This window comes from Numida meleagris, chromosome 19, assembly GCF_002078875.1.
Source record: "Numida meleagris isolate 19003 breed g44 Domestic line chromosome 19, NumMel1.0, whole genome shotgun sequence".
NCBI lineage: Eukaryota > Metazoa > Chordata > Aves > Galliformes > Numididae > Numida > Numida meleagris.
Genome location: NC_034427.1, coordinates 11644385 through 11658214, shown reverse-complemented (window position 1 = coordinate 11658214; position 13830 = coordinate 11644385). Strand labels below are relative to the sequence as shown.

The 13830-nt window shown below is 44.9% G+C and overlaps 1 protein-coding gene across 1 annotated transcript in view; it reads right to left on the bottom strand.

Moving 5' to 3' along the window:
- Positions 1–13830, bottom strand: part of BMP7 (bone morphogenetic protein 7) — a 43732-nt gene that overhangs the window by 16443 nt on the left and 13459 nt on the right. The window contains exon 2 of the mRNA XM_021416499.1: positions 4295–4487. Within this exon, the coding sequence (XP_021272174.1) occupies positions 4295–4487 (193 nt within the window). The remainder of the gene's footprint in view (positions 1–4294; positions 4488–13830) is intronic.

The following is a 13830-nucleotide window of genomic DNA, read 5'->3' as shown; positions in this document are numbered from 1 at the left end:
TGCAGAATCCCTCCTGCAGCTACTCAGGTGCCTGTGAAGAGCTGCGCTTGCTCAATGAGTTCAGGACTTGTCAGGGGTTTTTGCAGGCTGCAGTGGCTTTTAGGAAAGGTCTGAAAGAGACAACTAAATGCAGCTCTATCCTTAGAGGGCTACAGGGTTTCCATGCTCAAATTCCCTTGCTGCTGTGCCCAAGAGCATATCAGGACGGGGACAGCTACTGACATATGTGCAGACAGGTTGCACACACAAAAAAAATCAGAACTACTGTCAGTACCTTTCTAGATGCTGTTGGAGCACCTGCAGGTGCAGTCGTGGTGCTGGGATGCTGTGTTAGACTGTATCTTTCTTTGCTGCACGATTCCTAGAACAGTCATACTGGTGTTTTATAAAGCTCCAAAAAGAAGACATATCTGCCTCACCTGTTGGGTGGGCCTAAGCCTGTCTTAGTTAATCGAGTTACATGTTTCAACCCACTACATGGGAACAAATCCCCGTGAACTGGATAAAGGGCTCTGGAGAGGGGCCCGGGTTTGATCTAGGTGCAGAAGTGGCGTAGTTTGAAGTACAAACTAAAGCATTTCAGCTGCAAGTCAAACCCAGGGATGGGTCCTGCAAGATCGTATTTTTCTGTAGAGCTGGTAACATGAGCATTCAAATCATTCGCTGCCTTTGAAGCCTGTGAAATCCATAACAGCCACAAAGCGAACGTGTAGCAACTACGTTACGACTACTAAAGGCTGGTCAAGTACCTGGCTTTATTCTTCCCAGTAACAAAACTCCCATCCACTTCAAAGGGGTTGGGATTTACCCCACAGTGCAAGTGCTGGGTTCACTGAAACTGAAGATGAAAGTGGGACAAGGTACATCAACTTTGGAAGGTGCAGACAGATGAGCAAGTTTGAGCTCTTGATGTTGATGGGAGCTTCCTGGTGCCTTTAGTTCCCACTAGTGAGGTTGGTGACCCCAAGCAGGACTCCATGTCCTGATGCTCAGCACCTTCCTCAGCCCAGTCACTGGCTTTAAGAAACTCTTTCCCAAGCTTTTGGGTGAGTGAACCATGAAGACCAAACAGAAGTCGGACATGAGTCACTGGACTTTAAGTTGTGCACACAAAAGCTTTGAGACATGTTATTTTAGTCAAAATATCGACTGTTTTCTCAGTGTTGATTGTATTAGGAACATTTTGTTCACGAATGCACTTGTTTGCTTAAAGTGAGTAACTGTTGCTTTGTGCCTAAAGAATGCGGTACCTGCTTTTTATACAGGAATGTTGCTGGTTTGAAAAGTTTGCCTTGCAATGAATTCATAGATTTGGAAAGACCAGAAAGATTTGATCATTTATACTGGTCGCCTATAAACACCTGTGTTTACAGCTTCAGACTGACAGAGATAATTTATCTTAGTGAAAGTCCTGAGGGGCATGCTACAGAGGGTGGAGAAGTGCTCTATGGAGTGAGGCACGTACCTATCCACGAATGAGCAGGCAGACAGGCAAGAGCTTCCATCCTGTGTGCAAGTGTCAGTATCACCGAGGGAGAGAATTTCAGAAACAGTCTGTTGTGGGTGCAGCCGTCTATCTGTAAAGACCTATGCTTGTATTTTCACCCACAGTAAACTGCAGACAGAGACGCTGCTGGTTAGATACCTGCCAACCTGTCTGAACTTGTAAAGCAAGTAATTAATTCTTGAGCTGCTGGTACTTATGGTTTATTTGAACTGAGGGCACACCAGCACACCCTCAAAACTGGAGGCTTATCTGAGGCTTAACTGAAAACCAAGCCTTCAGCACAACCAGTGGTCTCTTCATCCTCAAAAAAAGATCCCCAGTCAGCCACAAGTTTGTCTTTCCAGCTGAATGCAGTGCTGCTTTGAGGCCCTAGAAGCTACCCCAACCTCTGCTGTGTGCTGCAGGGGGAGCAATGAGCGCTGCATCAGGGTACCTGAATGCAGAGCACTCTGTGGGAGAGCACAGGCTTGGAGAAATTCTAGGTTTTCGGACCTTGAAAGGCAATTCAAGTAATCTGCTGGGAGATGCCACTGCATTTTATCACCATAAGAGCACAGGGAGAGGGAAAACCATTTGTTGTTTTGTTGGCCAATATACCTGCCATGCTGTAGGGAAAGGAATCAACAAAGCAAAATGCGAGCAAAGGTTTTCTTGCCTGGGGGTGGGGGGAAGAGTTTGGCTTTGTTTTGTTCCTGTTGCTAACAACGTCGGATGGGGCTGACTTTCCAGCCCGCTCAGGATGAGACAAACAGCCAAGAAAGCATCAAAGCGAATGGGTGGTTTTTGATCAACACTGGAGAGAGTTTGTTTTCTTTCTCCACTTGCCCAATGACACACTCACTTGGATGACTGGTCTGTGACAGAGCTGGTTGGAAAATGTCAGTGGAAAAATGCAGAAAAAAAGCAAATATTTTTACAAATGCTTGTGACAATATTTTTACCTTTGGTCAATCCAAACCAACAGGAATATTTTTTCAGCACAAACTGTTCAAAACTCAACATTGCCTGTGCCAAAATGTATGCAAAGGGTGAATATGCACGAACACTCATTAAAAAAGTTGTTCCTGTGGTGAATATGATGCAGTAAAATTGCATCTAATCTTGTAGCTGGAACATCTGTATAATTAGCAAGATTCCTCACCTCTTCCATCCAGTGGTTCATGTAGATGCCTGCCCTTTGCAAGCATTTTTTCCTTTAGGAATAAGAACTTGTGGAGGAGGCAGCTCACAGCAACACTTGCTGCTCCAAGCAGTTGTATCCACATAGCCATCCCCAGTAGGGACATTGCAGACCTCTCTGCGGATATTTTTAACAAAACTGTGGATGTATTATCTTAAAATTAGGATGACACTCAGTTCTGTCAGTAGATTTCCTAGTGAGCGCCTCACTAATCAGGATATGAAGGAGAACTTCCCTGGCATCAGCTTGATGAGGAAGGACATTTACTCCAAGAATATTCTGGCAATTCCCTCCAGGCCTGGCACACTGAGCATCTGCCAGCACGTTTCCTTCTGCTCTTCATAAGAGCAAAAAGTTCTCCCCACAGTCTTTTACCTTTATGACCTACCCAAGAAGTATAGCAGAAGGAGGCTCCTGTCTCTGTAGGGACCAAAGATAGAGTAAACGTAAATGTTTGTAGCAAGAGGAACCTAAGAGGTTCGTGGCATGTTGCCGTCTCCTCTTAGAAGCCCTAGTTAAGATGTATAGGTTATCGTTGTTTGAGAAAAATAGATTAATACTAGCACGGTCCTCAAAACCCTGTAAATAAGTGTCATTAGAAACACTGAGAGAACCAAGAGTTTCGACCCACGCACCACTGTTTAAACAGTTATATAACAAAGTCTGTTCAATGTCTCACCGTTTAAAAATGTTGATAAGGTCTCCTGTCGTATTTTAATGGATCAAAAATGCAAAACTATTTTTTTTTTCATTTTTATTGCCTCTTATAAAACTATAAAGCCAGAATCCTGATTGCACTATTGTTTCTTACCATTTTGGACTTTCCCCTTCTTAAATCCCTTGTGTTTCTCTTTTCATAAACCTAAATTAGGGCTGTAGTATTATTGCCTCGTATTTAGTGGTCCTAAAGAATAACTTCTGACTAGCATGTGACTGTGAATACTTTTCATGTAAATAAATGCAATCTCACTTTTGGTAGGATGTGTATTTAGAAGAAATATGTGCCAATGAAACTAAGAGCTTTTGATAAATGGTTTGAGATTGCTGATTAATTGGAACTAAAAACAGATGAGAAAATTAAACATATGTTCTTATTCAAGTTCCCTGGAGGATTTGTCAGGGAGCTTGGCATACATTAATAATTGCTTGGAATGGATTTAATGGCTCATCTTGTAGTTTTGCACACACAAAACAATCAGTCAATATAAAGAGCATGTTGTCATCTGTCTTGGTTAATTAGGGATCTCAAACGCCTTCGGTAATAAAGGTTAGCAATTAAGCTACAATTAGAAAGGAAGCATTCAGATGTGGTTTTACCACTTTGAGATCCATAAGCAGCAAGAGGAATAGGGCAGGTCTTCCAGAAAGCTTGAAGTACTTTGCACCCATGGTCTCCTACTGCCCCAGGGCTCCTTCACCCCGTGCCCTTGGGGCTGAGTGCACACAGCAGCAATGTGCTGACATTAGCACTGAGATTTCACCCTGCAGCCATCCTGCCTAAAACCCTTTTGCTGATGGCACCTATTTATCTAAAAGTATTGGCTGTAACCCTCTGAAGGAACCCGCTGTGCATGAGCTTTATCAGGATTTCCCTGGGGGTCACTCACCTTCCTGGGTGCTCCTGGAGGACCTGGTAGACGCTAATCTGGAACGTTTCATTATCGAAGCGTTCGCGGATGTAATCCTTGTATATCCTGAACTCGGCAGCCGTCACTGCTTCCCCCTCTGGGATTCTGGAGAGATCAAACCTGAACTCTCGGTAGTGGCAGCGCTGATGGTGAAACTCTCTGTCATGCTCCACTGAAACAGAAAAACAGCCCATTAGCCACCTGCTTTGTTCCCTTTCCCCTCACCATCAAACACGCTCGAGAGTTGCCACAACAGAAAAGGGCAAGAATATCAGATTGCAGCATCTCATGCTGTCTTTTGGTTTGTTAAAGCACGTAATACAAGACTTTATCTAGGCTACTGTAAGTATAAAGATGTTTGCTAGAGCGTCTTTGAAACAGTTTTACAACTGCCTGGTACAGGTGACTGTTGTGTTTTAATGATTTTGGCAGCCCTCTGCTTTACAAGTGACTCTGGACATTTGCCACTGATAACAACCAAGCTGCGGTGGGAAGAGGTGAAAGGAACAGACAGGGTTTTTTGGGAGGGCTAGTCCTCGGCCTGACTCCCTCCTGAGGAAAACACACACATATACCCACACCCATCTATGTACACAAGTGTGCAGATTCCAGTCTGCAAGGCTTTTCATGCTGGTGACCCACATTTGGTGCCAGCTGAATTCGTTACAGACACTCAGTGCCACTCCAAGGGATGAAGATTTCATTTTAAGGCCCCTGAGTGACAGATCCGCTCGCCGCCCTGATGGGCCCGTAGCGCTGCTCGTGGCTGTTGGGGCACAGGGTCAGTGGTGGGGAAACAGAATTCCGGGGCTGTCCCCCAGCGAGGGGAGGAGAGGTGTCAGTGCCCCCTCCAAACACACAAAGCGTAGCACCCTTCGTCGGACAAACTCCAAATTAAATAGACAAGTCAGACAAAGGGGAATGGGGAAACAGAGGTATGAGGGGACGGACGGACTCGCCAGAGGTCACACCGCGCATCATTCTAAGAGCTGAGGCTTGAACCAGGGACTTCCCGTGTGTCCTGGTCCTGTTGTCTGTCCACTTGACCTCCCTGCAGCTCGACTGCACAATTCAAGTAGTTAGCTCTGAGATTTTCTTGGCAAAGAATGCGTGTCTTTCTACAGGCCTGATTCTCTTCTGGCAGCAGTAAATCCATTGTGTAAATCCACTGACTTAAATGGAATTACTCCTGAAAAAGAGGAGTTTCAGCCCGAGTCTGGAAATTGCTATTTAAATGTACAGCGCTGTGCAGTACAGACATACATGAGTGCCGAAGCACAGGCAAGAGCCCCCCTGGCAGCGGGGACAGAGCGGGGGGCCCACGGGAGCCGAGCAGGGTCAGCACTGCTCTGCTGGCCGACGTGCAGCAGTTGGCTGCGGGCGCTTCCTCCTCTCGCACATCATCGCTGCAAGGAGTCCAGGGCTCGTCGTTTGCCACTGTATGATTGCTGCTCAGGGAAATACTTCAGTGCTCTTGCTAATAGCTGGAATTCGTCTTAGAGGAGTTTTTTTTAGGTATGAAACCCCTAAACTTTCCAAGACAGAGGCGATTAAGTTCAGCAAAAGGTTTTATAGTTTGGGCAGCCTTCGCTTGCACTGAATGAATGAACAAAGTTATTGTTCCGCCTGCAGCTGTAACATCTAGTGCGGCCTCAGGAAGATCACTTGCTCTCTCGTACCCTGAAGTGTGAGAATTGTGAGTAGTCACCAGCTTTTGTAAAGTGCTTGGCTGGCTAAAAGTGCCCTGTAAGTGCTAGCAACACTATTAAATACGCCTCAATCCCTTTCTTCCAAAATATCTGCAGCAGAAAAAGATACAACAAGTATGATTTCAGTCTCAAAGGAATTTGTTTGCACCTAAATTACAGAGGAGTGGAAAAATATTTTCATGTGGAATATCTGCTTTAACCACAACTATAGAAGAGTGACTATAATGTTGTGTGTTTTTAGTTATATTATGGATAACATCACCAGCAGGGTGGATTATAGGCAGGTCAGACTGTAGCATGTATAGCAAGATTTGCTTCCAAAGACACGGGAAGGCTGAATTTTCAGCGTACATGCGTGATGACAAACACATCAGCCAGCACTACTCTTTAGATATGCATCACACAGTCTGACAACAGATGCATAAAGATATGGGTGCTGCTAGAGTTCACAGTGATTCCCACTGCACAGCCCTAGAAAAAATGTGTCATAGTAGTATGAGAAATTAATGGCCAGGGTCATAAAATAAAAAGCCCTGAAGTTTGAACTTTCCCATGCTTTGCAGATGTTTGGTTATTGGGTTTTGGGCTGAGCCATCTTTAGTGTTAAAGCAAACATTCCTGTGGCCATAGTCATTAAGATCATGAAAATATGTGGATATGTAACTGAAGAAAGAATCCCAAGAAACCCTTCAACTCAGTGTTTATTGTTTTTCCTCTTTTTCTCTGCACTCCGGACCTATCTGCTGACCCAGAAGTAACAAATCCTTTCAGAACTAATTTATGAGAAACACTGACCCTGAATCAACATCTGTTAGATGACTGCAGTAAATCTTATTACATAATTAAACAGCAAAATCTATGTTAAAATAATGTTAAGGGTCTGACTTGAACTCATAAAAGCAAGACTCTTCATTACGAGGACTGAAATCCTATCCTTAATTCATGCTGCTGTGCTATGGTATTTGTGAACATATGGTACAGTATATATGATCGTGCACTTTTTGTAGTCCCCAGTAATACCTTAAGCACAACAGCATGAGGTAACAGGGGAGTGCTCAAGAAGCCCGAGTTTCCTGGGTTTGATGGGTGTTGGTCAGACCTTTGACAACTCTGCAACCAATTAATTACCTGAGGAGACTGAATAGGGTTGAGGGGCATTTAAGGAGGGGAATGGTATTTCAAGAGTTCAGTGGAACAATCAAGAGAGTTGCTACAGCTCTTTGAATATGGCTGTAGTTTCTCTGTTCCGTCTATAAAATCTGTGATCCTTATTGACATAACCTACTGTAATGAGAAGCTTTTGGTCATTCTTGATGAAGTTCATGTTGGTCAGCCATTATGTGTTAAATGCTCCTTTAAAAGTCGTCACACAATATGATTGCTTGCTGGTTATAGTTAGTGGCCCTTCTGCCCAAAGAACTTGAACTCGTGTTTGCCCTAGGCTTTTACAAATCCCTACCACCCAAAGGCTTTTGTTGAATGGTTTTAGCCCAGTTCCTGATTTCAAACACTGGAAACTCCAGCTCAGAAACTGCCACAACTCAAATGCCTTGGCAGGGCAGCTGCTTGGGGAGGAAGCCAAGGCTCTGGATGTGCAATCAAAGATCATAACATATGAAAAGGAAGAACAGCCTTGAAAAATAATTCTGCTGTGGAACAGTGTGCCTTAGCTGTGGGAAAATAGTGGATCTCATCCCCTAACAAAATAATCCAAAGTGATTCACATTTGATGCACATGTAAATGCTACCTCTCCTCACTTCTAGAAGTGGACTCCTATTTCGGAGGCACAACCACTATAGACAAATGTATGACCTAATTTAACACAAAGCTCAAAATCTACCAGTGCAAAATACCTCTTGGGTCAAGAGTGGCATGGCGAGTGTGGCAGTTAGTTGGAGCTACGCTGCGTGGGGATCATCGGGCACTCCCTTTGACATAGTTCTTTGGATAAGGAAAGGCCAAGATGTTGGAGCTTGAGAGCTGTCGTGTGGAGACGGACAACAAATTTGTGAGAAAATAAGACACCAAAAAGTGTACAGGATAATTAAGGTGATGTGAACAAAACAAGTACATACCTTAGGTTACTGCTTATCAGTACGTCTGCCACACCTCTCTTGCAAATATGCGAGTAAGCTCAACATCTCTGAAAGTCTGGCCTTGACTATCTGTCCACGATCTGAGTGCTGCAAGGATTGCAGCCATCTACTGATACAGACACGGCTCTGATCTCTTGGAAGTCTTTTGTTTCTCTAACCAACTCTGTTCTGGCATTGTAGTAATGCAAGAGGAGACAGGGTGGCATAGTTGTACAACAATGAGGATGGTTAAAGCATGATGGATACATGTACTCAGGAGTAAAGTAGCCAAGTATCAGATAAAAAAAATATTGAAAAGACGAAGATAAAATGGCACTTGTTTTGATGTGTACTCTTTTTCACATACAAAACTTAAAACATTAAGATATGGAGATGAAAAATTGTAATGGTTGACATCTAGAACTTGTGGCAATACAGTTGAAAACAGTGCCAAAAAAAAAGTAATGTAGGACAGGAAAGCTTGTGATCCTCATATAACACCCCAGGGTACCCAAACTTCGGAAGCAAATGATACATCAGCAGAGAGCAGGGCAACTTGAGCTGATCCCATGTTTGGTCATTTTCACAGCAAAGTATGTTAAGACTGGAAATGAGAGCTCCAGCTATTCTCAGCTTCTTTGTAAATCACTGCTGGTAAGTGAAAAGCTGATCTGAGCTAATTTTGTAAACACTGACTGGACCACTGGTTTTGTAACATGGATTGATGGCAGTCAAGGCAAGATACGGGACAGCAATGACTATGTTGAGGCAGCTTGCGATAGCTATTATTTCTGTCCACACATACCAAAGAAATGATAAAATTGTTTGGCCTCTATACCAAGCACGGTAGCACAACATCAGTCATTGGCTCCATTTATCAAGTAAAGAACCAGTGAACGATGGCAATAAAGAATTACTGTATTAAAAATAATTGTTACAGAAGAGTTAAAAGAGCTAATCCAACTCCACAGGGGAGTCAATAGAAATATTTCCACCAATTTCAATAGGTTTCACAGGAGGCCTTACTTCTGCCAGTCTACTTAGCAAAGTTGTTTTCTTTTACATACTTGTTTTCAGAAGGTGTAAAAACAACCTCATTTTCGCAAGCAAAGTCAACACCAGACAAATAGATTTTGTGCTCAGGCTGCCAAACTGTGAAAGCTTTGGTAACTTTATGCCTCCTTCTCCCTGGCACGTATGGAGGATGTACTTGGAATACATTTTGAATATTTAAACAAGTAAAAATTTAAAATTTCCTGTTAACACGTTCTCCTGATAATGTGTGAATTTTTTTACAAGGCACTTCAAGGATAGTTGTCTTGTTTATTGTAGTGGTCGCAGAAGCTAGAGTGCTACTTGTTTCCAATTTACAATGGAAAAAAAAAAGCACCAAAAGGAATGTGTAGTAGGGTGTCTGTAACTTCTTTACTCCCCAAAAAGGCCAGAAGGGATTTGTAAAGGACTTTAATCTCAAATAGATTAAAGGTCCTGAATTCCTGAGACTGAAAGATAAGTCAAAGGAAAATAGATTCCAAGAGACAACACCCCCTCGCCTCAGCCACGCGGGAGAGCCATCAGCACTCGCCTGGGAAACCTGCTGCAGATCTGGATGCCAAAACCAATCTGCCACACTTCAGCAGCGAGGTCTAACAGGTTTTCAGAGTGTCCCCGTGGCTGCCTGGCCCCAGGGATGGCGGGAGTCATGGAGGTGAGCTTAGTGGATAGGAAACTCTTTAACTCCTTCTCCCCTGCCAGCTGCAGAGCTGCAGAAAACCAGCACTTTGCTTGAGGTGACTGTGGCTGGCTGGCTTGGGCAGCGGGCCTGAGGGTTTTAGCCTTTGTGTTTTCACAGAAGAGCAAACTGCATTTTGATTTACCGTGCAAAATGCTATTTGAATTTCCCTAGAAAAACTCCCCCCATAATTTAGAGCCCCTTAGCCAAAACTTGAGAAACTTCCTTGCATCACCTGTGCAAAGCTTCCTAGAAACTGGCTGCCCTAGGACCCACAAGCATCTGCAGCCCTCCAGATGCTACGGAGGGTCAGCTCCTGCCCATGTTTCACCCACTGTCCCCGTGGAAAGGGCTGTGGCATGAAGGCAGTTCTCTGGCCCTAGCCAGGCTCTCAGCTGGCCTGATCCCCAGCTGACATGGGGCAGCAAGGCAGCTCCACGGCCCGGCCTTGCAGCCACTGTGAAACAGCGCTGTAAATTCTCAGGATGCCAAATTTGAGAGCTCTTGATGGGATCCTAATTAACAGGGATTAAATGCTCCCTTTATAAATTGCACTCCTTTGTCTCTAAATTGGCGGATAAAATCACGTTGCTTATGAAATATGGGCCTTTCCTCCTTATGTTGGTGAGGTTCAAGGAGGAAACCAATTAGGGGGAGGATCCAGGGTCTCTGCAGCTGGAGGGCCCTACTGGGCCCAGTGGGACTCCTGGTTGAGCAAGAAGTGCAAAGTCAGTCCCTACGTTTTCCTCAGGAGAACAGGGAGTCTAATAAAGATGGCAATCCTGCCATGCCAAGCCACAGACAGCAAAGTCCCATGCTTCCCTCTCGTTGTGCTTGACAGGAAGAGCTACAGGGGCAGTTACAGTAAGTTTCTGATAGTAAGAATTTGGGAATGTGATGTTCTGTGATTGGTTTTCATTTGCTTCATTTCTCTCGGTTAAAAGATTTGCTTACTAACATTAGGCAGCTAATGCAGCAGTTAAAAGAAATGTCTGAAGAAGAAACAGCTAAAGAATATAAACTGAGTGTTGTATAGGCCAAGTAGAGCAAATATCCTGGGCTATACATAACTGATGGGATTATTATTTTTTTTAAGAGTGGTAAAAATTTTGGAGGGCTTTTTTTAGACTGGTTAGCTGCTCTGTGCCAGCACAATGCTTACCAAAGGGAACCAGTTCGGTAACTCACACCCATGTACCCATTTTACACCTGGGCAAAGCAAGGTGAAGGTGATAATTTGTCGTACAGTAACTTCAGTGCGTGGCAGAGCAAAGTCCTGTCCCATCCACTCGTGTCAATCAGAGCTAATGCATTAATTTCAAGTGAGATGAAAACCAGGCTCCATAAATCCTGATCCCCAGCCCCAGAGGTTAGGAACAGGGGGATTCTGAATTCTTTAGGGCTCGCGGCTGCAGAGCAATCTGGGGTCAGCATTTTTGCTCTGAGAGGGAGGGAAAAAGCCCTCTGGAGTTAATATTCTTCCTTTAACCATCACTTCATTTTTCCAGCTTTCAGCATGAAGGTGGTGTTGCCAGCAAGACCACCTAGCCACAAACCCAGCAGGGAGCTTCCAAAATTCTTCTGAACACTGACTCCTTGTTATAAATTCAGAAGTGGTAATAGCAGCAGTGCATATCACATCTGTGCCAGGCTTCGGGCCTGGGAAGGAGCACTCCCTACTGCTGAACACAACTTGGAAAGATCCTTTCAGTCCACACATGTATCAGCATTAGCCATTTCTTTGTCAACAAATCCCTTAATACGTACCCTTTATATCATGTACAGATGTCCAAAAAATAATGGAATACTGTACTACAAGATTAAACACTTTAATGGCAGCATATGTGTTGCATGACTCTGAACAATGGTATCATTGTGCGTGTACAAACAGCGGGTTGAGGGAAGATGGGTTTAATTATCTCCGAAGCAGCAGCAAGTTCTTCCTGACTCACTTGAACTTCAGCAAGGGCTTCTCAGAGCAGAGATAAGTATTTCTCTAAGAACAAGCCTGGGCCCTTTCTTATGTTCTGATGGTAGGTTTAGCGTCATGCCTGCTTGGCAGAGCTTGGGAGAGCAATGCCGAGCTGCCAGCTTCCCAGGAGCCCTGGGATGAGAGGATGCTGCTGCTGCTGCCACCCATGCATTGCCCAGAAGGCTTTTCACTTAAGACTCCTCAGGATGGTAGATGGCAAAGGGGAAAGATAACAACTGGGAGGGAATGGACAGAGAAGCATGTGTGTCACTTCTGCATCTGGAGATGCTCCATTGCTGGGATTTTGGTTTAGGCACTTTAAGGCAATGCTAGATTGTTAAGCTGTTTCTGCTTTAAGAACACCCATGAGATATCTGGGCAGGTTATGCACAGGTAATTCATTTTCTTTTTTGAGCATAGCCTGTTCAGAACCCATTTATGCTGTGGTTTCTCTGCTGAAATCACAGCCAGACTAGATGAAAAGTATTGTGAAAAATTTACACAGGGGACTGCACTGTGAACACAAAACTCTCCTAATAGTAAACAGACCAAACGTGGTGCGAATCCTGATGCTGAGTTTGCTCTGTCTGTATGTGTATCTGGGGAAAGCAAAGTAAAATAAGCAGGGAAGTGTAAGAGTGGTGTTTCTTCAGAATACCTTATTCAGAGCCTTAGCAGGCAAAACACAGTAGAACAGTGCTGCTATCAGCAAGCAGCTGCTGTACAGTAATTCTAGAGGACTGGGGGTGTGTAATGGAACAGAAAAAAGGGATGATGCAAAGAGAAAGAAAAGAATGTGAATTAAATTGTTCCTGTAGACAGGCTCTTTCTCCTTCTTCCTTCACCTTCCAGGAATCTCAAACCTCCTCGTTTCTTTCCTCTCTTTGCTGGGAAAGGGGGTGCAGGACAGTGCTGAACCAGGGCTTTGCATTCAGCAGCAAGCCCTTTCCCAGCACCTTGGAAACGGCATTTTTCCAGGGGAGCAAGCTGGGAACTGCAGTGAGGCTGCAAAACCTTGCTCCTTCCATGCGCTCCCAGCTGCCCGGCATTGAGGCTGTCTCAAAACAGCCCAAATTCTCACGTGGTCACTGGGAGTATGGTTAACCAAGGCTAGTATTTGACTGTGCCAGCCTGCCCCACCAACAGACCGGACCTGCTGCTGTCTGTACACCATAGCACGGGACAGCAGCTCTGAGCTGGGAGCTCCTGCAGCTCCCTGCAAGGATCACGTACTGCCCAGCATGGGCAGCTGCCAAGTTTGCTGCCTACCAAATGCAGTCTTACTCCTGTATTGTCCTTGTCTGCATCATAATGTGTAGCACGGAGCCATGCAGCCTAATAGCAGAGACATACTAATGTCAAGTGCATCCCTGAAGTCCTGAGTCCTCTGACTGCAGCCGTGGGAAGTATGTGGAGATGCAGGAATACATTTTTCTTTTCCCTCTTTCAGCATAATGACCACTAATGCTACACTTCTTTCTTTTTCTTTGTAATTCGGGATGGCAAGATTGCTTTCATCTGCTCTGAAATCAGTGCGATGTATCTGGCAAGGCCAGCCTCACCAGGAAGCCTCACCAGCATTAGGTGTGAACTCCAAGTCACACATCTCACCAGTGCATCGGAAGGTCAAGGAGATAGGGGCATCCTGGGGACAAGGAGAGGAACCACAGACCTGGGTCAAGAGGCTGAGGTAGCAACTACAGCGTGGGCAAGGGCAGCACTGCTCTAGAGAAAGGAGCAGGGCGATGGGGAGGGGCTGCAGAGCACAAAGTTAGTGACAGTACAGTTTGCTGAGAAAAATAATCCCCCCGTCCAGCCAGCAGACAAATGGGGCTCAAGGTGCTTCCTGTAATCTGGAGGCCTCTCAAAAAGTCACTGATGCAAAAACCAGCAGTTCGCTCCGTCTGCTTGTACACAGCATTGAGCAAATGGAAACAGATCCCCCCAGCCCAAAGAGGGAGAGAAGTGGCTGAGCAGATCTGTTCAGAAATCATGGGCACTCAGCCAGGGGAGATAAGAGGCAGCG